Source organism: Hylaeus anthracinus, unplaced genomic scaffold (genome assembly GCF_026225885.1).
Source record: "Hylaeus anthracinus isolate JK02 unplaced genomic scaffold, UHH_iyHylAnth1.0_haploid 11982, whole genome shotgun sequence".
Taxonomy (NCBI): Eukaryota; Metazoa; Arthropoda; class Insecta; order Hymenoptera; family Colletidae; genus Hylaeus; species Hylaeus anthracinus.
In genome coordinates, this window is record NW_026534330.1 from 613,686 (window position 1) to 640,679 (window position 26,994).

At 44.7% G+C, this 26,994-nt stretch overlaps 1 protein-coding gene across 5 annotated transcripts in view; it reads left to right on the plus strand.

The window, feature by feature from the left end:
* LOC128885991 (retinoic acid receptor RXR) overlaps positions 1-26,994 on the plus strand; it is a 36,072-nt gene that overhangs the window by 3,391 nt on the left and 5,687 nt on the right. Inside the window, exons 1-4 of one of the 5 annotated variants that reach the window (XM_054140467.1) lie at positions 7,538-7,688; positions 11,832-12,159; positions 24,746-24,875; positions 25,330-25,491. In XM_054140467.1, the coding sequence (XP_053996442.1) occupies positions 12,075-12,159; positions 24,746-24,875; positions 25,330-25,491 (377 nt within the window). In that variant the 5' untranslated portion in view covers positions 7,538-7,688; positions 11,832-12,074. Of the gene's footprint in view, positions 1-7,537; positions 7,702-11,831; positions 12,160-24,745; positions 24,876-25,329; positions 25,492-26,994 lie in introns of those variants that run through there. The other 4 variants (XM_054140466.1, XM_054140468.1, XM_054140470.1 and 1 more) reach the window with 4 other exon arrangements.

The window sequence follows — 26,994 nt, forward strand, 5'->3', positions numbered from 1 at the left end:
AGAGAGAGAGAGAGAGAGAGAGAGAGAGAGAGAGAGAGAGAGAGAGAAATATATATTAATAAGGGAATAAATTTTATCCGTTTCTGGTTCTGCGTTCGAAAGTTGTAGTTTCACGCGACCTCCCAAATTTGATAAGCAAGATGTATCGGGTTTCGCACAGGCGATGAGATTCGAGACATTTTTTTAAATTAATCCTCAAAGGTTGGGATATTAACATACTTCCTCCAATGCTCCACGAATTACCAGTATCTTTCGAAATATTCGCCAAGGAATACACGGTGTAACGTCTCCTGTTAGCGATCTTTGCTAGGGAAAATAATATTTTTCTCTTTTCTCGACCGAAAAGATTCGTCGTTTGGACCGTTATTCGCACGTGTCGTTTCGCGATAAAAAGAAAAGAATGGTTCCCACAGCGCTCTTGATTGGTTTATGCAACATCGGCTAGACCAGGGTCGCGGTGAAGTTGTCGTGCAAAAGCTCGTCGACTGCCACGAGCCAGCAGCACCGGGCGTGAGAAAAACACGTGGAGTGTGACTGACTCGTTCAAGTTTCCCTCCTTCTCTAGCGCGATCTCTATTTATATTTCCGCAAGGTTGCAACGCCCGGCACGACACGCACCCAGGCATGCGTGCGAGTACGCAGATCGCGTTGCGAAACGATTTATTTATCGTTGTCCCTCGTCAAGGCCTTCGATGAGGTGGTTGCGAGACACTTTTCGCGGTCCAACAGGTGAGACATCCGCCGTGACTGCGGGCCTCCTTGCGTAAGCCCACTTTTTCGGGCAATTGTACGTTTCCGTGTAGCAACGGTAGCAATGGTTATTAAGCAATAATACCAAGTCGATACTCTTAGTAAAAAGGCTTATTCGAAAAATTAGTTGCAGAGCAACGTAACCTGTGCAAAGCAACGAGTCACTTGGCTTCGGAATAATCCACTCCCTAGGTTTCTAGCTCTCGTAACGAATAGAATGAGGATTTAGAAAAAAAAGTTTGGACTTTCGAATAGAACTATAGAACGTGCTGTTCTCCACGTGACCGTTCCAAAAATCCAGCTAAGAACTTTTGAATCGTCGAATCACTTGCGGGCGGATTCCTTTGCTGGATCATTCAAAAATGATGATGAATTTGTGGCTCTGTTCGGTCTTGTTGGGGCATCGATCGCGTCTGGTACAGGGTGGCAGGACGGTCCGGCGCCGGGGTGGCGTCCCGGTGGTGGGGAAAGTGCACTCCAAGTGCAAGCAGTCCCTATATGCAATTGGCTGGAAATTGCATCGTTGGAGGGGATGCCTGAGGGAAGAGAGAGAAAGAGGGGTCACGGAAGGGGAAGGCAAGTGCACACACAAAGTAGACATATAGGTCAATGTCGGGACACTCCCGTGCACTGTTTAGCACGACTCACCTACTGACCTACTTACCTCCTCCTTTTGCGTACTCTGACCAGCTCTCCTAGCTTCCCGGTCGCGATTCCAGACACACGAGACTGCCGTATCGTATCTTCGAACGTTTCCTGAATAGCAACACCGATTCACCTGCGCGAAATGCATAATGACTCTTCTTCGTAATCCTTGTGTGACCCATTTTCTCGTTTCTGTGTCAGCCAACAGGTTTCCACCGTTGCCACAGATTATATTCTCTTGCATCGTGCGCGCTGCGTCCTCAGCCTTGCACTTGCACTTTAGTGCTTATCATTTATCCACGAATTGGTTGTCTCTTTGCAATCATTTAAGATTTCTTTTCAACTTATATTTGATCAAGTTTGAAGCGGTCGAATTTATACATCATTCTATCGTTGCACTTGAAAACGTAGCGGTTATCAATCGAGTCAATTTAGCAGACGACTGAGGACTCCAATTATATCGAGCAGCGTACCTCGTAAACGCTTGTGACTTTCATTGATCGTGCAGCCAGATATAAAGTATGCCAGGAAACAGGTAAAGGCGTGTAAGCGAGAGTAATTACGCTTTACCTTCGGCGGTTTCTTTGATTAATGACTTCCCAGTATTCATGTAGGTGTTTTTATTAAACATCCTTCGATCTTGATTTGAATATCAGGTGGTCTCCTTACGGACATTTTTACCCGAGATCATGCAAACTTCTTCGTTACCAATTGTAATGGGTTTAATTGTACAAAGATCTTTCTACGATCGATTACTGTTTTGCAATTCAGGCATAAAGATAGTTACTTAAACTCTTCACCGTTCCCCGAAATATGAATATTTCTGCATGATTAGATGCGAAATTGCCTCGTTTCAAATTCAATCGCCAAAGAATCTACTCTCTTCCTCTGCGTCATCCGACGAGTTCTCGTTGGCAAGGTTATTTCGCATTAGTTTCGGACCTCCGATATTATCTCAAAATATTGCAGCACAGAAAAATATAGATGGTGAGAATATTTCTCTTACACACGACGCGTGCCGCGCGCATCCTTCATAATCCAGCCTCATTTGGCTGACCTATATTCGCTTTCAGCGTCGAGGTCTGCTTTTATTGTCGTCCTGTTTCCAGCGCCACGCGCGGTACATTGTTCCTCCATTTTATGTTGTATCCTGGATGACATAAAATGATAACCCACTCGCCTGAAATTTGTTTCCTTTCGTTTTTATTCAAGGTATAATTTTTGCTGAAACGTACGTTTGCGTATGTTTTATAATTATCGCTGCAAAACGATGTATATTTAGCAGCTAACGAACTTTATAGCCTTGTTCGGGAAATCCGCTGAGCGATTTCCTGTTACAAGGTCAATGGAAGTACACTTTACGTGACGGGGTTCCATTTACCGATCTCGTGGGAATGTCAAGGTTGTCGGTGCAATTTCAAACTGAAACGCGATTCGTGCCACGACGCTTTTCTAGCCGAGGGAAAGCTTCGCGAGACCATTGGGTATTAAATGTAATCGAAATTGGGTCAAGTGCGGGTTTTCCAGTAAAATTCAAAAACTGTTCCCGTGGAAAAAATAGAAAAACGCCGCAAATAAACTCGTTACATGTGTTATTAAGCTAAGATACTAACTGTATTTTTATTTTTGTTGTAGGTGAGTTACTTGGTATACTTGTTCGATGTGTATCCTGCGCGTCTTCGTTACGAAAACTCTGCCGTTTTACCATGTAAGTTCTTATCGATGTTTGTAACATATCAATTAATTTCTTATGATATCCGATTTAAACGAGAAACCTCGTTATCCGTCTACAATAAGAAATACATCGCGCAATTAACGATCGCATCCAGTTATTTGGACGCAAATAGACGCAACAATTGTTAACAAGCATCGTTTGCATACAAAAGGACCCGTATCGCTCGGTGAACGAGCTCGAATGTGTTAAGCAACGCTGCTTTATATTTTTATACCTTCCCGCCACACCTGCTTAACGTAAGAACAAACAATAATTTGCTTTCCGTTAAGCACTTTCTTCGGTTGATTACCTTACGAGAGAGCGGAGAACTTAACGCGGTTATCCTTAACTTGGTCAAGGTTTTTCTCATGGTCTTAAGGGAGTGTTCCGAAGATATAAATTTAAAAAAAGGGAATCACGTTCTTTAAAGTTTCTCTTTCGATTCCTACGGTATCCCCTGAAGAGAGAATATTAAGGTAGAAGGAAGGATGCACTAGAAATTAATTTTTTGAAGCCTTTGTCGTTAATGACCGAAACGTGACAAGAGAGAGAGTAGTGTAAAGCAATGAAAAATTTGAGAAGCTCATAAACATGTCTAAGATTACATGCAATGCCTTGAGAATGTATATTCCGCGATTCGAGGTTGGCACATTGCACCTCGTCGTCTAAAATGCGAATTCTGAATCGGTCTCAAGCGTATCGGGTGATCGAACTATTTATACATATACGTCCACCTCTGAACATGACTTTATTTCACGGACGTAGAGTTTCAGGATCGTGGCAGAATCTTCCGTCGCAATGCGGTGGTCACGTACGTTGTCCTTGACAATTCTCTCATTCTCCCACCTTGTCTCGGAGCGTTCCTTTCCACCTACACCTGATTGATCATCCTTCCTCTCGTTCCTCGTGAACGAGCATTATTTATAGCGAGATAAGCGTACGTGTAGTCGCATTAGCGTGACCGATCATGCACCCAGCGTCCATCGTCGCGTCAGCGACTTCGTGCCATTACCTTTGACGCCTACTATCCGCATTTTCGTCTTCGCGAAGTGAATGACCAATATTTCGACATATTTAAAACCTCCAAAATAACTCTCGCGTTGAATGACCGCTCTCAATGTTTCGAACACGAAATAGTCGCGATAGAACAGTTAGCACAAAGTATCTCAGAAAGATTCAGAGTCTTCCGAGAAATTTGTCGGGTAAGACGTCCAACAGCTTATTAGGTTTCAAGGAACGATTAACCCTGAAAAATGACGAGCTTTTATGGGTGAACAATGCTGGGCCTGATTGGTACTCGCTTTAGAATTAGAACCCGAATTCTGCATTGTGCAACCGAACCAGCCGAAACAGCTGCTGCACCGCTGCTTTCTTCTGCTCTGCTCGAGACTTTTTTTTTCCCTCTCGCCTCGACTTCCTTTGCTTTCAAACGCAACGTTTCCGTCGCGTCTTAATCGAACGGACGTGTTATTATTATCTTTCCTTCCTTTAGATACTCGGTGTAACATTTTTGGCCACAGATACAGTCGAGAGGGACGGTCACCTTTGGTTTTACCCACCTTGAAATCATTTGCATCTGGCTAACTCTGATTGCATTGTTCACTGGCTAGTGGAATTGCTGTGTTTTGCACAGCACGTAAAAATCATTCAAACGTGAAGCACATACCGTGTAAATCATGGTTATTACAGCGGAAATAACATTTACGTCTTGGTATGCTCGAGACGATGTCATATACCGTAATTTATATCTTTTGTGTAATCCTGCCATGATTGATGCAACATCGAGAGAAGTGAAGCTTTACGATACTTTTAACACATAAACTAAAAACAGTTTATTGCATCTACCGTCACTCTCGCATTTATTATGCACGGAAGAAAAAAATCTTCGGTGATGTAATTCTTACGTAACAACACTGTTTAGATAGTCTACTGTATCATCGGATTCTTTATGTAGAAATTTCAAACTAGAGATGTGCAAGTGATTATAAATAATGTGGTTAAAACTTGGACGTATCGCTCTAAAAAGAGGTCCGTATACGCGAGAGAAGACGCTTGAATTTTAATGTTGATTTTTCTCGTACGTTTGGCAATGTTCCTAGGGTCCAAAGGACCATACAGCATCCCTGACGGCGGAACGAGGGAGAAACCAGTTCCGACGAAGAATGTAAACGGAATATTGCAGAGTCCTGTTAACCTTTTCTCGTCCTACTCACCTGTTCGCAAAAACGAACAAGGATACTGTTGCTCTGACCTCTTCCTATGCATTTAATATAACATACGTTGTTAGCGTGCATACTTATTAGCGGTTTGATTCCACGTTATAGCCTCTGTCGTTTACCGATTAAAACAGTGCTGTCTCTACAAAATCTACGGGTCCGACGGTCTTGTAGACGTGAATTTGAAATATCCTAGTACTAATCTACGCGAGCAACTCTATCTCTTCTTTATCTACCATTGCTGTTAAAATTGCGAGGAAAAAAAAGGTGGGCAAATATTTGTGAACGGTAACGTTACACAACGCACCAGATGCATGAAACGTGAAATAAAGGGTAGGCGAAGCCGCAGAATGCCACGCCTGAGAAGCGTAAGACGCGAGCCAGCGTCCAGGAGGTTCGTTTCCTCGATTCTCCGCGAGCGTATAATAAACTTTAAGGCTGGCAAGACGACTCGAATGCACCGGGAGAGTGTGCACGAGCTCGCGATAGCGAGTAGGTGGCTAACCTTGACGACCACTTACACGATCCACACGCTCGTAGACGCACACTCATCTGCGGAACAAGCTCGTACGCGGACCCGCAGGCTAACTCGACACGCGACGTTCTCGGATATGTATGGATCGTTCGATCGTTTGTATTGGTACCCAACATGTGGGCCAAATATCGCGCGGGTTAAGCAGAGTACTCCAAAAGAAGAAAAAAAATACTGGCAAACTTCCTTAAAACGGAGCTGTTGCAGCAAGGACGACGGGTGTGTCTAGGATGTTGGCGTGGCGCGAGGGGATCAAAGATATCGGAACAGGTGCGGCCTGCAGGCTCTTCGTGGATGTCTTCTGTTCCGCGTAAGGGCGTTGCAAGGATAATTTTTTCGAATGGAGTAAGGGAAACAGAAGACGAATATTTATGCAACTGCCGCTGTATTGGACTACTGCAAACAAGCCTTATCGACACGCGATATACAAAAGGGAAACGATTTTTCCCGACCCGATCATCTCCGGCAGCGATCTATAGACGCGTTGTTAATTTATACGCGCCTTTGAGTGCAGTGTTAAAAGCCTGAGTAATCGTTAATTATAATCGTTTGACGCGACTGTTCGGGTTTTGTTCGTTTACGATCACTCCGTCTCGAAATGTTTTAACGTATCTTTACGGAAACTTGTATCTGATTTAGCATCCCAGTGCTCGGCACGCTCGTAACGAGACGTAAATCTTTGTTGGAGGTGACTAGCGGCGGCTTATTTCTCTTATCAGATCCGTTGTTACATGCCCGGTACTGGAGGTGTATATTTCGGTCACCTGGTAGAATCCCCATGCAAGGCTCGCCGCGCACGCTCGACATTGCAAGGCACTCCCTCCCCCTTTGCCTTAGACGATTTCCCTCACCCTTGTGCCATTGGACGAGCCACAATGTAACGTGGAGGGGATCGTGGAGGGGAGGTCGATTCTCCCGTTTCGGCCGTGCACTAGAACTTGACTTCTAAGCTTGTGATAGTGACGGCGCAAGCTCTATCCGCGTCTCTCACTTGCTCTTTTGCGCGTTTCTGATAGAGTTCTCTTTCTCGTTACCTTTCTCTGTCATTTTAACCTCTCTTCCTTCCGATAAACCTCACACGGAGACCTCGAGCGGTGTGGTTACGTTTCTGTCATCCGAGTGTTACATGTTTTTATCGATCATGAACAACTTAGGCCGCGATACCTTCGGCGAATCGAACGGAAAGTTTGGATCGCTTTCGAACGGTCCGAAACTTTCTTCCGTACCCGCTTTTATACGAACGAATCTCTGACCTATATTTCGCGAGCATCGATGCTGCCGTCGAGGATGCTTTTCTATAAAAATTGTGGCTTTATTACATTTTGAGAAATCATTTGCAAAGAAATAATTTCATTGTGATCTATGAAACGGTGTTCCAGTTACCAATGGCAAATGTACTTTCGATACGCAAATTATCATCGAAGGGATTAAATTACCATCGTTCAACTCCAATGCGCTCGCATTTCTCTGCGAAGAAAAGTGCAAGTAGAGGCTGAACGTTACTCGTCAGCCAGGGACTCGGTTGCACTTCTTCCGTCCCGAGTTTTCCCTCTTCTCCTCCCCGTGATTTGCCGCCAGCTTTTCGTCCTCCATCGACTCCTCCTCGTCCTTCACCTCCTCTTGATCCTCTGTCGCCTCCCTCCCCTCCGTCTCCTCTTTCCCCTATCTCCCTTCTTCCGTCGTCCCTGCCCCCACCTCGTTTCCCCGCCGGCTGCACGCTCACATGCATCGGGTCGGACCGGCCGGCTGGCACTCAGTTGCCTTTAGCGCCGTGCATCTCCGAGTCAGTCAGTCAGTCATTGAGTCATTGAGTCAGTGAGTCGGATCGACGGTACGCGTGCGAGGTATCGCCTCCGTAATCACTTTACTCTCGCCTCTGTTCCTCTCCATATCTCCCCGTCTCTTCTTTTCTCACTGTTTCATCGCGACTGTCTCTTAAGATTTATTCGCGTCGCGGGTCATTCGGTCGTGTCGAGTGTGGTGGCCGCGTGCTTCTTCATTGACGGCACGTGTGCAACGCTTGTCGGGAAAGAAAAACGTGATCTCGTCGCGTGCGTTATCTTGCCTCGCTCGCTCGCTGCTCTGTTCTACGGTTAACTAACCTGCTCTCTCGAATCGAGCTTTATTCGAAGTATATACGCGACATGTGCGTAAGTACGATACCGAAGAGGAAAATCCAGTGCGTAGCAAATGGTCCCCGTAGTTGCAGCAAGGTGCAAACTGTGTGTCTTTCTCGAAGGGAACACTCGATCGCGAAACGCACTTGGCTTTGTCGCTTCCGCACGAGCGTGCTGCTAGTGATTCAATTCGAATGGTATTTCGTTCACGCGTGCCACGGCGAAAGAATTATTTTTGGAATTCTAATTGTCGATAGGAAAGTGGTTATCGCGTTCCCTTTTTCCTCGGCGGGAAATTCGGCTTTGCGCCGGCATGTAAAGTGTGCAACAGTGAAGTTCAATGCCAGGACGGAAAGTTCGCGTGTTTGTTTGTCGTGCTGAATCTTAAGTGTGCAGTTCGGAAGCGGACGACCGTAAGGATTGCGTGCATTCGTCGATCCTTGGTACAACTATGTTTCACGTGCATCTAGAAAAACGTTTTCGACCGTAAGCTATCTGCAGATGAGTATTTTGTTCATTTCTGAGCTGTCCGTCGTAACAAAGTAAACCGACTTGCGCGAATCGGTAAAGAAAGAATGTTGTGTACGCGTCTTGTTGTGGTTCGCTATGCTTGGAATGCTCAAGTGCGAATAAAATTCTTTTAGGGACACAACCTTGATTACATTTACGACTATAACATCTCCGATTCGTAGTTGTCGACAGCATCCGCAGGCGAGAAAGTACATTTCGGTCGGTGGTAATACAATCAGTGGTCATTTTGACGGATGGCTCTTTTTTTTTTTTTTTTTTTTTTTTTAAATGAAAACAAGACTCGGTTTCGAATCGATTGTGGTACTAGTCGAACGAGAAAAAGCAAATTTTATGCAAGACTTTTGCGGTGCGTTGCGAGTGACGTCACAAATGATTTGCATTTTGTTTGCGGTGCCAAAGACCGAGCGCGCGAGACGCCAAAACTATCGATAGATGCTACAAACGTTATCGATAGCGCAAAGTATATTGTCAAGTGTCGTAATCAAACGTGAGCACGTTCCGAATATTACGCGTGTCGTCGCACACGTGCCAAGTAAACTCTTGCTTGATCTCGAGAAATTTTTCCTCGGATTCCTCGAATTACAGAAATTAATCGTCGACGATGGCGATTCGGTACGCCGAAATAATACGTCAAGCCTTCGAAATATGGTGTCAATAAAATTTATTTTGATTAAAGTTTTAATGGAGTAGTCGATGTAGATAATTCAACATTTTACTTGGAGGATATCGTCCAAGTATCGGTCAAAAATAAATGTTGCAATAAATAATGTTCGTATATTTATACACGGGTACTACGTTGGTTCGTGAATCATCGTCCCCTAACTGCAACAGTGCGCAGTTTGGATCGTCCACCCTTCTCTCTCTTGAATCTTCTACGCAGCATTAAGGTCTCGTCTGACCTCTGCAGTGGCTGCATAATGGCAGTGATAATTTTTGTTATTAGTTCTGCTGAAACACATGCATACATAATTCTTGTTTCATCTCGAAGGTATGACAACTTTGGCGAATAATGTTCTCGATCGTTCCCAATTTCCTTACGGCACATTTGAGAGATATTCGACGAGTACATACGTAGTCGTTGTAGCGTCTGCTAATGGTTTGCCAAATTCAGTCTACGTTGTGTCTGCCTGCGCAGTACTTGGAGGCCACGAGAGAATAGCTTACACATCCCAACACGTGAGGCGAATAACGGGTGAAGCGCGCATTATCGATTAACTTTCAGACCGCAGATGACAATAACATATCGAGTTCAATCGTTTTGAAATAAATGAATCACGAGTGCGAAACTTTCCTTTATATTTATGCGGCATCTCTTTAAAAGATGAATCGAAGCAAGCTGTTGTCTTCGCGTTTGCTATTCGCTATCAGTCGTTTCGTAATAGATGCGCCGTACCGACTATCGTTAACCCTTTAAAGACGGGTGTGGCGGATAAGTCACGCTATACTTTGATGTCGCACAATTTTTCAAATCACCTCATCGGACACCCAAGTTAAATTTCACTGTTTGGTATCGTCGATATGCAACGTAAAATCGTCGACACATAATTTTCTATTACCAAATTCAAACTTGTTCGAGTTGTTGACAAAAAAGAATCGATCCTCCGAAACTTTTGCGGCTCGTTAGAAATAAATAGACAAGAGTTTCTTGGCACAAATCGCGTGAAAGTCGCGAACCGAAACAGCTGTCGTCCGACAGTCTTGGCCGTGCTTGCCGTGCACCCGGTATATATCGATTCGTCTTTCTCGATAGACATAGACAGGGCCTGACGCAGCCTCTTCGGGATTAACCTTGAACTTCAACCTCGACAGCAGCGATTGCCATTAGAAATGTGTCGTCCGGTTTGGTCGTCCAGTTTAATGATCGATGCCTGACGGAGTCCATCAGGTGGAAGGAGGAAACGAAAAAGAGGAACGTTGTTCGAGGTCTCGCGACGCGCACAACATTCTTTTCCCGTGTAGAAAGGGTTTACGTAACAATAGACGGGTTTCGCGCCACGGTTGGACGAGTATTACCGCGTCTGCCATTGCGAGCGGTCGTTAGGCGGATACATGCGACGCCAGAAGAATAGGAGATGCACCGCGACTGGTACATGCACATGGACATACTTGCATTTTGCATAATTGCTCGCGTTACGTAAGCATTGTTTCTCTGTCGCGACGATTGTCGCCGCCGTGGCAAGACAATCGCATTTTCTGCCTACATGTTGTGGTCAAGGTCGCCGCTCCGCAACACCGACTACGGGAATTCTGGTTACTTGCAGTTTCCTCCACACCAGGAAATTATTGGGATAGACGAAATAGTCGTGGACAAAATATCTCTAATTTCAAGCGCGTTAAACGAATCGTTTGCCAATTGTTCGCAGCGGTATACTTGAAATAAATCGGTTCTGGACTCGAATTATTTCCCTTGACAGTTGCGTTAACGAGTATTCTCGGTGATCAATCCTACCTTTTTTGTCTATTCGGTAGATTCGTTTTAAGAAACGTTCCCCGGAGCTGTCAACTAAGCTAAAGCTAGCACATTCGTCTTCAAGTCTGCTCTCGATAACTCGGCGGTCCTCCGGGGACAATCCGCGTTTTCTCCCACGAATTTTTAGCAGGCCGACCAGAGCTCTCCAGAGATAACTCGGGACTTTTCTTCTGCAGGCCTCGAACCTGTAAAAACCATTAAGTATTGCTGTCTACGACAAAGTTCGTCGTGAAATTCGTTTGATCTCGCCGATGTCGCGTACGCGAGCGTTCTCTTGTCCCTTTTTCCTTCGCGAAACGCTTCACAACTTTTCGTTTTCGTTCGAGTATCGTTCGTTTTTTTATCGAGCTCATCCATAAGCATCAGCACTTTCCCCGATACCGCATAGTTTATCAACGGCTTTATAGACATTTACTAATGGCGATCGAAAGCCTGAAATTCAATCCGTCTCGGATTAACGAGTAGCTCTGTTTATCTCTGGACGATGTACATTCTCTTCGTAGGTCGTTAATTTTTCGCGAGCAATAAACTCACTCGGAAAAGAACACGGCAGCGAGAAGCAGCGAGGAAAGGATGTCGCGGTTCAAGGCGAATGCGCGTTGATCGTTTCGCAATTTAATTCGCAATAAAAATTGCCAAGCTCCGTTTAAATCTACAACTAATTCGCCACGTATTACATCCATCGTGCTTTAATCGTGGATTAATTCATAATCACGGTGATCGTTTCGTACCAAGTAGGACACTTTTTTGAGTGGTATCGCGTATCCCGAAGAGTTAAAAGTGTTTTACTTGACGTGGAACGATCAGGATGAGCGTCACCTCGCACCTTTAATTACCTCCCTGTTACTCCTCATAGATTTGTCGAGTGTTAAGCGTGCAACAACCAAAGAGTGCAGTGAACGAAACCAAATCGATACCAAAAGACGGAACGTAGAACAGTTTAGGGGAAGAAAGAGCAGCACGCGTGTCGTTTCTCGGTTTCCGAAATGACGCAACGAGAGTGTCGCTTGTGGTTCGCTTGAAAGTACCTAGTTGATCAAGATTCAGGAAGGAAACAGTAAAAGTGACGAGCCAAACCAGGAAGATCAAGACGTCCAAGATGATGAAAAAGGAGAAACCGATGATGTCGGTCACCGCCATCATCCAAGGGACTCAGGCCCAACATTGGTCGCGTGGAAACACTTGTATGTATTCTATACACAGGTTTCAATCGAAATAGGGAATGTCCAAAACAAGGTTGATTCTAACAAAAAAATTAAGTAAAAGTAAATCAAAGTAAAGTTTGAGTTCGTAGTATTTTTCAAATTATGGACACTCCCTGTTTCTTGCGATACTCTTTAATTACTCGATCCCTTAATTTTTGTAATATAGAAATATACCGTATTAATTGATACATGGAAATGGTGTATTTCGTGTTGCATAACCATTGCGAAGATACTGAATAAATTATGCAGCATAATCGCATCCATCGACGAGTGTATTCGCAATTATAGCTTTCGCGAGCGTCCTTGCTGATTAAAATCGATGTCACAGTGCCTCGACGCTGTGAATTTCAGCGCCCGAAGGTGCCTAAACGAGACTGACTGTTGAAACGTGCGAATGACGATTAGCACAGCGGTGCTAGACAGTCAGTTAACACCATTTTCGAGGCTTGGTCTTATCTATTCGAAACAATCTTTGTAAAAAAAGATAGCAGTCCAGATTATTTGTATTATCTTGAATACACGGTAAAGAACTTATGCGATGGCTGAACATGTGCAACACCTCAACCTCAAATTTGATAGAATATATTACGTCTCGATGCTATTATGAAATAATTGCGTGCGACTTTTACACGGCGTGTGAACATGGTCAATAAAAGAACAAAGAGAAGGATCTCTATAACGACCACTGTGGAGTTTACATCTGGGACTTGACGTGACTCCGTAAACAAGAAAAAAAAAAAAAAAAGGAGGAAAAGTACAAGAGGCCCGTAAAGCTGGAAACGCGTCATGCGGTGTGTTGCTCGGCAATAGGGGCACGCGATAAGACTCGAAAAGGCTCGTAAATTGTAGTAGGGGCATAGATAACGAAGCGCATTGGCGTGACCTTCTCGCGGCGCGAGTTTGCGGGCTGCTTTTGAAGCCGCGACTGATAACGAGCGCGCGCATGCGTTCCGCTCACAAATTGCACCATTCAAGTTTCAATAGCCGACCTTCACCCTATGTGCATTTAACAGCGTCGAGCAAGCAGACGCACAGCGTGTTTAAACTTTTCACGGTAACGTGTCAGCGATTATCGGAGTCACTGAGTCATTTTCCTTCGAGATATGGTTTACTTCGCGTACCCAGTCGAACGAACCAACTAACGCGCTTCTTTACCTCCGATTTGATTGGATATCGTTATTATGCTACCTGTAGCGTCTCCTCGACGACTAATAGGAAATTCTCAATCGTTACGATTCACGTTCGTCGCGTGCGTTTTGCCTTGGTGCTCATCGTTGTATTTACAGTAATTTCGAGCAGTCGTATTCCGATAACAGCTGACGTTATCGCGTCGCAAATGAACTCTTCGGAATCTTGGAACCAGTTCAAGTCCACCTTTTTTCCGGTAATTTCATCGGCTCTATTTCCTCGGTTTAGACCTCTGTCAGAACTTAGGGCTACTTGTACGTTATACCTTATGCACGCACGTACACGTGCACCGATGCGATAAGCGCAGCGTATAAGCATCACGCGAGACTCCAGAGCGTTCAATGCTGGTTCAGTTAATCCGCGCACCAGTACGAACGCAACCTTGGCACCGATGCGAACCAGCCGTGAAGTGCAGCCTCCTTTCGTCACAGTGTGCTCCTGCTGCACGCATTTACGAATCGTACACCTCTGCCCCGCGATAGATAAACTTTACGCACCATTCGGCTGCTCGCAACGACGCGCGCGTTGCCTGTTGTTTCAATGGCAATAGTCGCAATAAATGACAATTGCGCAATCATTAATACGTAGTTTGCTTCGTTAATTATGGAAGAGAACGATGGTAGTATGCGTCAGGTCGCGTCATACCAAAAGACGCAGCGCACACCCATGTTTAACTCCGTATATCCTTGAACAATCTTGACTTTCGATACTGTTCTTATCCTTTAATCTATTTTTGGTCGAATCTTGTATGTTAACGTTGGTTCGTTTAATTACACATATTCTAAACGTTTACAGTAATCCGTGGCTGTTGATACGGATCAGAATTAGGCGTTTCGAAATCGTGTACGGGAACATTATCTGGCATACTGATCTAAAGGCGTAATAGCGCTTCGATTTCCTCTGCTCATTCATTCGATTTGAATTCAATGTTAAATGCTGATGCGTGTAATGAAAGTAAGCCTACATAATCCAAGTGGTACACATACGAGCCAACGTGCTAACGAGTCTACTCTTGGTGATTTATTTAGTTCGTGTTTGCTGATTAATGCATGCGATCGTACGCTTCGATGTTTGCGTAACGAATACTCGAAGGTATAACATCAGTTTCGCACAGGTTCATGTAAAATACAATCTACATGTAAATATGTTTATGGTGGAAGGTTTTTGTCTACTTGTCGAGTGGCCAACATATTCTGCCTCGACCTAGTACATGAATAATATACCGAATTCGATCATATATTCCCAACTCCTGACAATCAAACACGCTATCGTCTTCGCGTCGTGTTTCTTTTACAAGTTTACCTCACATCTCTTTCACCGATGATACCTTCTAGCTAAAGTGGCGTACAGGAAGCGATCGTTTATTATAGTCGCGTTACTTCGGCTCTGCGACGTGGCTGGTGACCGATTAGATGTATCTATTACGCGGATGCATCGATCTACACAATCGTAGCGTGATGATCGGTGCGCTAATAAGCGATTCGAGCACGTATTCGCGTCATAAGGAACGTGTACGGATCTCTTGTCGTCGGCGTCGGCGAGACTCGCCATGGAAGTCGTGTGCCTTTGTATTGTCTCGTTGACGCAACGACAGATGCCAGAGATCAATTGTTTGAACACGGTACGAACGTGACATTGCGAGGAAATCGATGACAATATTGTTCGGGGATTTTTTCATTCGCGCTGTTCCGTTCTTTCTTCGCGAATCGAAAGTCGCGTAGACTTCCGCGTTTCAGAGTTCGTCTCGTACCATTTAATTCTGAGGATGGCATGCTGGGAATTTCGAAGAAATCAAAAAAAGAAAGATTTCTTCTCCAAAAGAAGAAAGATTTGGAAGGCTACAAATGTTCTTTTCAAGTAATAGGGATTTTTATTCGTGTGTAATTAATGTTGGATAAAAATTCGCGATTTTACTGAATAATCAGTAAATCTCTGATGACTTTAACGTGACCTGAATTTATATCGACGTATCACGGCCAGTCTGCAGTATATGATACGCCCACGCGTTAAAACTGGCAGTGCAATCTGGTAACGCTATACTATTCATAACATGCACTGCGTCTTATGGCATGCAAACTACGATTTCCTCATCTTAAAATAAGTGGAAATCAAATAATGCTATATAATGATTCCCAACAACGAACGCAGCACGAGAAATAAATACGCACCATCTATAGAGAGAAATAAATCTCGCATTGCAGCACGTGCTCGACCAGAACCGAACGTGTGAGCACACGTTCATTTATGACGCCCGATTGCAGGGCGTGCCTTGAGCAAGATCACGTTTTGCACCGTGACACGTGCAGAAAATTCCCGTACGCGATGCCACGAGTCGGGCATACTGGATGCATTTCCATTACTATTCCCATGGTGGGCATCGAGTGCTGCTAGGATGATGGCTGTCCAGACAGAAGAAGAATTCACGGATCGAATTGCTGGACCGCGACTCGAACGTACCCTTTCGTTCGCGTTAACGTTGCTACTTCTTTCGAACGACGGACTCTCAACCTCGACGATACGCGCGTGGGAGTGTCCTTATTAAAGCATACGCTAACGAGGGTAATTTATAGTATCGAGAACAGGTGGCGTCGGAAAGAGCTGTTCGGGATGAACGATTTAGTAATGATACACGCGAGATTGTGCGGTATCGCCGCGTATATCACAAGCTCGGCACCAAACCGTGACGTTAAGAGAGTGTGGCAGACGAAATGGATTCGGACCTTGCCGAATGAATTGTTCGTTCGATGGTCTGGATTTTTTCTTTGTCCTGAGAAAGTCTTTTAATTCGCAGGAAATCCTGAGACGATACAAATCGTACGTTTCCACGAGAGTACGATGGCACAACTTTGTTCGGCAAATTTTATTCCCTCATAAACGGACTTCAGCCGGCGCAGCTATTTTTACCACGTCCGTGGAAAGTCGAGATGCATGTCACTCCACTTGTCTTTCGTTTATCCCCGTGCGATTTATCTACGTATCTGCCAGACATCCGGTTGTCCGCGTCTCTTATCGGACGTGAAATCCCTGATGTCGTGGACGGCCTTTCGAGAATCGAGAGTCGACTAATCCTGTCGAGAATCTGTCCAACGTTGGGAGTCGATGGTGGAATTGCAACTTTACGAGAAAAAAAGTCTCGAGTACTCGAAACATTCGGTGCTACTTTGGAAAACATCGAAGAAGAATACCTCGCTGTCGATTCGCAGTAGAATCGAAGCGTAAAGGCGCAACCGGAACAAATGTGTCGGTCTCAAGGCTTTCGGAGCCACGGTTTCTCATCTTCTCGCCGCCTCACCCTTCTATTCGCCGATCGACGTTAACAAAATTAGTCAACGAACGTCAACGAGCTTACGTAACTGGAATGGACGTTGCTCGTTTGAAGGTAAGAAGGTCGTTAATCACGAGGCGGACCGTTCGTGTTGACCTTTACGCCGGTGGAATGGTTAAGGACACAGATTTCAATTGTGTCTGTAGCCGGGGATCATTGTACTTTCGAGTCGGCGAATTCCCCTCAAGAACAGTGAAACTCTCGTCGGCATCAACATTTCCTCGACAAACAGGACGCGTTTCTATTCTAACAAATGTGTGCACTTGTATTTTCAGAAAAGCGCTCGTCGATACGATGTGTTCTCATGCGTTAACGACAATCTGAAAGTACACGAGTATAGCTGAGCAAAGCGATGGCTTGGAGAAAATGATAACGTAGGTTTTGATTAATGGTCTTCAACCCCTTGCTCTTCTACAACCGGGATAAATCGATGCCATATTTCACAATGTACATTTTTATTCATAAGGCGAACCTTTTCGATGAGAAATTGTTAGTTTAAGTAACGAAAGTCTTTTACGTCGAAAAAAAAAGATTATCGATGTAGAAGACTCGACAGTAGTCATCGATTCTGGTCGTACAAGAGACTATCCTGAGAACGAAATACCTTTTTATCAAAACTGCCATACATTTAGAGAGTCATCTCAAAACATGAATCATGTATTTTTGTATTTTAATTACTATGAACGCGGTAGCGTATTTATTTTAATACGCGTTCAAAATTTTTGCTACCTGAATATTGCTTACACGACCTTTTCCACGCGTTACTTAAAGGTAAGGAGCGTTGTAAATATACCGCTGCCATCGCAAATACACGGCGTGGAGTAAATGGAAGCGTGCAGGAACGACACGCCTCGATGCACCTGTGACAACGAGGCGTACACACGCGGTTCCACGAGCACATAAACGTACGCCGCCTCACCTGCTTGAAAACGCGAACCCCTGACCTTCGCTATGGTATTCACGTACAAGGCCAATTTAAGCTCGACATATTCTTATTTGCTGATACATACCAGAGCTTGATTTCCCCGCTAGATACGCAGCTAACTAAAACATCGAGTTCTTCTCTGATAGCATCGCTTTAATAGCAACGAAACATCTTTGCGTTCAATTAAGCAATTATTCGAGCATTGTATTTGACATGTTCTCCGTATACTCTGTAACTCGATACACATAGCGTGCAAAGATCTCTGACGTAGATAGTTTGAAAAACAGTGGATGAAACATTCGCAATTTGAACACGAAGAGTCTGTCACACTGTCGGTACCCATCGTGCCCTTGCAACGAATGCACCTGCAACGCGAGGAGGGTGCACGCCCACGAGTCTCGTGAAATCGACGCGCCTAGGCTGAAATCCCGACTCCGTGACCTTCTCCCGGTGACCCAGGTACCGAGTTGGTTGCACATGGTGTGCCGTGCTATATAAAGTATAGCTGCATATAGATCGGTTTGCTCTGCACTTTCAGGAACGTGCGATGCGACGCGAGGCCCATGTACCGCTTCATCGATCGCGGCACTCTCCACCGCTCTTGGTCTTCCTCTTGTTCCACGCGACGAATCAATCGAGTTTGGTCGTCGAATGACATTTCTTAATTGGATCTACTTTCAGTTCCACGGTCTACGTTGGACAGCATCGATACGTACTCTTTTCTATACTTTTCATTGAGTCGTTGCTCTAGGGCACGTTTGAAACATTATCCTCGCTCGCAATTCTAATCTCGACGTTCCCATTTTTCTTTTTTAAAATCGATCCCGAACGTTACGTGTCAATGATATACGAGAGCTAATAAGACGTTGCGACAAAGATGAATTATTCGATGCTGTGACCGACATTCGTCGTCGTCCTCCGTTCCACAGAATGGTTTAACGTAAGAAACATTTATGCATGAGCACTGCACGTTCGCGTGTGCAGTTCGCTCCGTATTCAGTCGCTCCAAATGCATGGCACTTTGACTTTCATTGACGGCCACACACGATGCGCAAACGAGTGCTCCCAAGTTCCGATCGAGATCGAAATTCGATCGAAAGCATCGAGCGAAATGCCTTCGTTTCCATAAAAGAAAACGGGAATGGGCTGCATTATTAACGGATTCGTTGCTTGCCTAGACGTTTAACTGGCTGGTGTGAATAATTTCAGAAACAGTTTTGCACTCTCTCCTCACTGTTTCGCGGAACGAGTGTCTTTTGCAAAGTAAATTGTAGGGTCCAGTGGGGACCTTGGCGAGATAGAGGAAAATCGCAGGCTTATCTTTGCGTTTACACCCGGGATATTCGAGCGAGAGATACTCCGTAAGCTGCACAACGTGTGCTTTGTCTGATACAATGGAATTTCTGTGGTTTTCGCGCAGAAGTTTGTTCGGATAGATTATTCCGAGCGCTGCATTCGCGATAAATCGCTCGCAGTTCAAAGGAAAATAAACCGGTGCTACGATTGATCACCGACCACAGTTCGCGATTCATCTGCAGATTGTTTGAGCAAACCACTCCACTTTGCAAATAATCGATACATTCGACGAGTATCTGTGTTCCGTTCGTCGGTGCACTTATTTTATAGGAACCAGGCTCAGGCTCGCTTCCACTTTTGGTGTTCTCCTCGCCAGGTATCTCGGACACTTGAAAATAGAAGACACGACTGGGAATTACGAATTCAATTAAGATTTTTACCAACATTCGCACAATTCCGAAGTTTTCCAATTGTTTAAATCGCATACATAAATAGGCGGAGATGGTGGGTCGATAAATAACTGAAAATTCGCGGCTTGTCGGCGCGAGTAGCGGCCGATCTCCTCGGCAAAATAAATCAGTCTCGGCCAAGTCATTAATCTAGCGAGTTTTTTCGCGGGTTCAAGGCCTAACGCCATGGGCAGCGGCACTATTTTCGTACACTCGTGCACATGTACGTTCGCGTGGGTTGCATGTGCAACGTCACGACGCTATCCTGGTGTGGGAGCGGCATCCGGTCGCAGCTGCGTGCAGGAAACTGTTAAAAAGTCTCTTTCTCCCGTGCGTCGCGTCGAAAACATCTTTTCTCCTTTTCGTTTGCGCGCCGCGACGATGTTGTCCCATTGGCGTGCGGCGAAATCGTTAATTCGCGAACCACGAGGGTGCCTGATGGGACAATTCGTTCGCCGGAAATGGGTCGAGTCGCGGACATTTCAATTCCAATTAGAGTGATTAACGAGGAATACCTCGAAAACCGAAAAGGCTGATGTACCTGGGAATTCTTTTGGATGGCAAACAAGTTACGTACACATCTATGAAAAGCGAACGTTATCGGTCGGATGTCGCGAGGAGTCTTGGCGTCTTCTGGAGGATCAGAAGTATGCAAGTAACCAATAAGCACATTCCCCATCGCGTGTGCCTTTTATCGTAAACAGTCGACGGTATTCGACAATTTACGGGGTAGCTGGCTCGACGAAGAGGGGAATTCATAGCGAATTTACGGTCTCGAGGGGCTGTTGCAGTGTTGCTGGCGTGTTGCAGCGTCCACGATGCGCTCAAGGCGCTTGCACAAGTGGTCCGCCGCGCGGGAAACTGGTTTTCAGTTTCGGAAGAGCGTTCAAATCGTCAGACGGTGACGTCACAAACCTCGGACCTTTGGTATAGAATAATGACTGAAAAATCATTTCGCAACGATCTCACCGTCATTAAACATCGCTGTATACTATCAGACATCTGGATTATTCGAATAAATCCAGAGTCGAGTTGATTTTTATATAGTTTACGTTTGCACTCGTTATGAAACGCCCTGTATGCGATATGTACCCAGCGCGTGTCGAGTTATTTGCTTAATTCATCGCTTACACGTTTACACGAATCTAAAGTTAGCGTTGGCCGACGAGCACCGCGTTTTCGCATTTTGCGTTACTCATTTACGATACTGCTGCACGAGCTCGACGCTGTACAGAGTAAACTGTGGGAAGATCAATTTTGAGGGTTTCGATGCGAAGGAAAACAGATACGTTTCAGTCGTTATTCGTGATCATTTCTATGGTAATGACTTGTTCGTGTTACTGTGTTACGTTAAATTGCGACATTAACATTACGAGTATTATTATCGACCGCCATTTTTTCAACCCTAAAGTAAATCTCGTAAAATAATATCATATATTGGATTATTAGTTCACCGTGGCTGGTTCTTCATGGGGTTTCCATTCTGTGAACGTGGAATGCAACGAAACGGAGCATCGAAACGGTTTATTGCCGTTTCCAAGGTTCTCGACGCTTTTTGCAACATAAATATTCATCTTCTTCCATGGTTCGAGGATAGTTTCGCGATATCGCACGACATCGAAACGTTCGGAATCGTTGTTTCGCGTTCGTGTAAATTTCGATTCGATGATCCTTTTGATTATTCTTGCTAAGTTGCCTAGGATGCGATTCTCGAAGCATGATATAAACACCGAGACTGAAAGTTACATCTGATTTTCTAGACTCTAGACGTTGTTGCTCTATTAAGATTACGGGGAGTAGACCGGGGTTGGAGAAACAAAAAATTGCCGTTGAATGAAAAAGTTCAATGTCGATGTTGTAACAATTATCGTTCTCGTTGCTCTATATCGAGAATGTTCGATATACCAAGCAGCGGTGATGGACAATGTATCGTGATAGGCTTTTATACTTTATGGCTGACGTATCCAAGTCTGGATGCAAGAGTTCACGGAATATTTATTAATGGTTCCGCGGAACAGTTATGAAACACGATACTATCCGTTATACTTCTTTTTAATAACGACGGCTCTTCCCTTCCATCGTATCCACCGCCTACGCTCTGTTATTATCCCCTTGTCGACCTTTACATCTGCAATATTACCTTCTCCCCTTCTATTCTTTCCTGTCTCGGGTTTCGTTCGCGAAAAATTCACCGAAAACAGATCCCCTTACGCTGCAGATGTTTCTATAACGCTTAATATTTCTGGACCTTGAAAAAGAGACGCCTGAAAGTCACGATATACGTACGTGCTAGTTTCCTCGCGCTAAGCAGAATTCGCGATAAGATGATAGCGGAGCGTGCGTATAGCAAACGATATCCCTCGGAGTAAATGATGTTCGTAAGGGTGATAAACTGAAATGGCAAATTTTTCATCGACGTAGCGAAATTTGAACGGTGAACAAATTTCGCGTCCGGCACTTTCATCTCGGTGGTGGTAGAGTCGCAGTAGCGCATCCCCCAGAATTGTCAAGTGGAATAAACAGAACCCTCGAGCGGGTTTGTCAGCACCACGGTAACAGGATCGATACTCCGGTGCAATACATGACCATTCCCAATTCCACACTGGCTTCTGCCCTTGAAAATCAGGTTCGGGTGGTTCGCCTTTACGTTGTCCGCGATCGATTCGCTCGGTCGGGTCGGTTCACTCGCTAAGGCGAATATCTTTTAAATATTCAAAAGCCAACGCACTTGACTCGTTGTTGCCGTAGGTCAGTTCGTTTTCTCCTCTTTTCTCCCCTTTCCCGTGTCATTCGCCCTCTTTCTCTTTTTCTTCCTCGCCTCCTGTTTCCTCCAGTGTCCCCCTGCATAATTCATTCTTCTTCCCAGTCGTGCATGCAACATGGATACTGTTATACGTAAAACTGTTTTTCTTTGACGTGTATGCGAGAGGAAGCGGTCAGAAGTTGGAGTAACGATTCGGTGAACATTCGAATCGTTTGACCATTTCAGGATCGGTAGGTAGGGTTCTCGATATCTTTACAACGACTCGTTGGAGTTAGCCTAAGGCAACTGTAGGATAAACTAATGTCCGCGGGATAACAGGCTTCGAGAACCTTGAGCTCTATATCCTAAATTAATCATATCATAGTTCCTAAGGTTATGCTCTTCCTCGTAAAACTATGTCCTTGTTTGAGCCAAGAACGTGGAATCTGCGATCTTGGAGATAGACGGTTTGCCAAGTAATTGCATGCGTAGATGTCTTGATACAGTTGCGTTGCGCACAGTTTCGAACATTGCACCGGCTTGTTTGCGCCTGGTCAAGGTGTCCGACACTGCCGGCATAATATACCATCACCGGACTTGGCCTTGCAGCCACTCTCGCGTCCTCGTCCACATCGCCTCTCGCCCCTTTTGATACGGTTAAAGCTGCGTCCACAACTTGGTCTCTTTGAACCGAAACTCAACGCGTCTACGCGTAGCCAATGACGCTCGTTTCCGCGTACATTGGTCTTTGTATAGCTTTCCGAGAAATCCTGGTGACTTTCCATTTTAAGATAAAATTAAGTTTAGATAGATGGACGCTTGATGTGGGAGAGGGTTATTTTTTAAGGATTTCTCTCGAGTCAAACATGATCCAGCACGAGTAGTTAAGAGTTACAAACGGAACATTGAAACATGTTGGCATTTTCCTCGTACATATAGCATTATCGTAATAATGGCAACGACCAATCTCTTGGAAAGGCGCTGTTAGCTCCGAACGTTTGTCCCGCAGCCGTCGACGCGAGCGAGAGGACTTTGTTCGTTTTCGCGCTGTCGGCTAGGAGGATGTTTATCCAAGAATGCATTTCGGTGCTCGCCGCTGCAGATGCAAAAGCCTTTTGCAGTCTGTCGACGACCTTCGGTCCGCTTTGCACGCTCGTTGCGTAATTAAAGCGACGGCGCAACGCTTAATAAGCGGCGGCGATGAGAGACACGCAATCGAGCGACCCTAACACTCGAAATAGAAGTCGCTGCTCGCCGAAGTGACGGCCTCGACGTAATTATATGTTTCACGGAAAAAAGCGCGGCTGATGAACGCTCGATGTCATCGTGCCACGTATCGTTTAACCTTTTCAGGAGTGATTAGACTTGCGCGTGCTTGGACTCCTTTTAGTAACAGCACGAATAAAAAAGCTGCCACATCTGATGCAGAACTCGTCAAGTTTTTGACGGTCGAAATTTCGAACTAAAACCAGTTCAAAGGCAGAATGAAGAATCGATATATGTATCGGTTAAGAAGGAAGGTACCACTTATCTGGTACCTATGCGATGATAAGCGGATCGGTTCATCCAATGACACTGTGACAGTCGACGCGTCAAGGTTTTTCTAATAGAAAATATCTTTTTTAAGAGATATGATAAGAGAAGGGCGATAGAGGAACGATTGGTATCGCTGTAGTTAAAAAAATGTGCCTTGGAATCGTGAACTAGCAGAAGCCCGTTTGTTGAGCCTACGATAAATTCCAATGTGCCTGCTGCGCATTTGTCAGCCTGTGATGCGTCTCCTCGCGATGACATTGATCTGCTCATGAGAGAAACGAAAAAACGCTGAAAATGACGAGAAGCGAATAGCGAGAAGCAAGAAGCGAGAAGCGAAACGGGGAGAGAAGGGAGTATGACGTTAGTTGTGCAATTACCGATACACTTGACGGTGTCCTTAGCGGATCATCCGGCTCTCCCTAACTCTCTCTGGGTCTCCTTCATCTTCAACGATAACACCCCTTCTCCCATTCGTTCATTGTCATTTATCTTGTCGTCGTCATTCCCTCCGCGCGTCACGGCACGAATCCGCGATGTATTTATTCTGCTAATACCGAATACAGAAAAACAGATGGAAAAAAAAATAGATTATCGATCCTTGTTGTCTTATTATGCTGAGGTTTCTTGCTACAATTTTGTATAACTGTAAACCGTCGCGACTGACTCCTTGGACTATTGTAGCCGTAATTAACATCGTTGCACTTTGCAATAGACGATACACGCCACTCTTCATCGGACGATGATGGGAATCGCGATCGCCCGAGGTTAAAAGTAAAAGGACGACGCTGAAAGTGGCGTTGGAAATGTAAATGGATGAAAGCGTAAATTTGAAAAGCGTGATAAATGGCAACTGTATTCGAGATACGAAGAATGGTACCCTGTACGCGTGTGTTAATTTTCGTGACATTTTAATGGTAGGTTGTCGTTCTGTCGAGTACCTAAAATTTGTAATTCAGATTTCATCTGATTTGCATCTGTGGAGATAGCATTTTCCTGTCTACAACACCGGCGATTAAACTTGTATCATTGAAATACGAAATGAAAATTGTATACGATCCGATGTCAACTTCTTTTTCTAACTAGGAACAAATTTTGTTTTCTAGGGTTAAGTCTGGATAACAGTAACATGTCCATGTCTTCGGTGGGTCCGCAGAGTCCTCTCGACATGAAGCCCGATACAGCGAGTCTTATCAGTCCCGGAAACTTCAGTCCCTCCGGTCCCAACAGTCCAGGGTAAGTGTCGCCAAAATTAACTAAATACTTTATAAAGAAAAGCGTAGTAGTCGAACAGTGTTATTGGACGACGCTGAAATGTACTGTAACGCGGTCGAATCGATTCGACGGATACGAAGAAGCGGTATTCTGGCAACAGACGTCGTAAATCGAGAGGGTATACCATCGGGTGTAGTGTCCCCCCTTCGTAGAAACTGGACAAAATACTTCCACGCTTTACACTTGACAGATTCATTGCTGGGTTGTAATATACGAGATATTCAATGCGTTACTTAAAATAAAAAAAAAAAAAAAAAAAAAAAATAATACTTACGATATTTGTAAAAATTGATATAGCACATTGGAACTCTAAAGCTTAGAGTGAAACTCCACGAACTTGTACACAGTATTTTGCCCGATTCAGGGCAGTAGTTTCGTAGGTCGAGTTTTTGTTATTCTCTTCTTTGCATGTAAGATCCTTCAACGCTGGTTGTCACAGCAACCTTCTGAGCACGTCGCCGAGTGGCCAGAACAAAGCAGTGGCACCATACCCGCCGAACCACCCTCTTTCTGGTAGCAAGCACCTTTGCTCGATCTGCGGAGACCGCGCCAGCGGCAAGCACTACGGCGTCTATAGGTAAGCCAAACATACTTTTTAATACATTTTTCCAACACGAACCATTCGTTTCGATAAGCTTTCGGATACAACGGATTATCATTATTTCGAGAATTACATACTCAAAGAAGGCACCAAACCGACATTCGTTGGCTGGCTGTCCAAGGTTCTCGAATTTGCTCGATAATCCCGACCCGCGATACCAGTAATTTTAGAACGTACTCGGCACAGCGTTGTGTTACCTATAACGTACACGTTGCGATACGCGTCCCCGTTGCAACGATGAAAGTTTATTCTTCTTTTCTTCTTTTCTTTTTTTAATTATCGCAACCTTTGACCCACTCTTACATTTCGTATCGCAAACACAATTCAAACGGATTGACTTAATCTTAACGAGGATGAGAGAAATAAACTGCATTGGAGATAATCTCCAGTCGTAAGGTACACGGTATACATAAAGACACATACTCTGATGTTTAAATATTTTCGTTCCTCGGTGCACCATTTGGACAGCATCTGTATCGCCTAGGTATGGCAATAAGCCAAACGATTACATATATACGTAAGTATATTCAGCGACGGTTCTTCCCCGTCGTAAAAACTCGTCGCGGTATCGTAAATTTCTCCATCGACACCGTCCTGCACCGACTTAGCCGTTGATCAAACGTTGGCTAATAACTTCGTCGCACGCATACGAAAAACGAGCATCGACGTACACATGCAACGATGTTGCGTTTGCATAATCATCGTGCGTCGAACCTGCTCAGAAGGAATAATAAAAATGTCGTCGAACCAACTGGCGCGACAGACAATTGACTTTAAACGCGCCTCGAAGAAAGTCGATGATACAATTACGAATCCTTTGCTTCGCGTCATCGTCAAAAGAGATGTAAAATAGCAACGAATTAAAACAGGACAATTTTTGAAACACGCTTTCCTACGTCGAATTGTATCGAGTACAGTCCATTGTAGTTTCGCAAATTAATTGTATGCAATGTGCGGGACTTAACAGGTCGATGACGTCTATTACATGGAAACATCGATAACGAGTTCTTAATCGTCTAATGTTCGGTTAGCAGGAGACATATTGGGCGGACAAATACTTGCAGAAAGAATCGATTGGTATTGTTCAGTCGCGTTCGGTAACTATACGCGTGCATTTCTATGGATATGACATTGGATCGATCCGTATAAAAAGGACGTATCGTCGAAGTTGTCGAAGCGTTAAGCTCTTGTCTCGTGAAAACACGAGCTTATACAAGTTTCCAACAGTGTTTGCTTTGTTTTCCAATGTAAAAGGCTCGAGCTGATACGCTCCCAGGGATGCTTCAACGTTGACATTTAATTTTTCGCTGTACAAGTAAATAAGATCGATAAACTCGCCCACGTATTCTTGTTCGTCTCTAGAACAGATTAGAGACGTTTACTACAACCTCGTTAGTATTTTCATCTCTTGGACGTGTCTTGAACAACAGATCAATCGTGTTTCCAAACGGCCAACTTATCCAATTAAACTTCCAACGA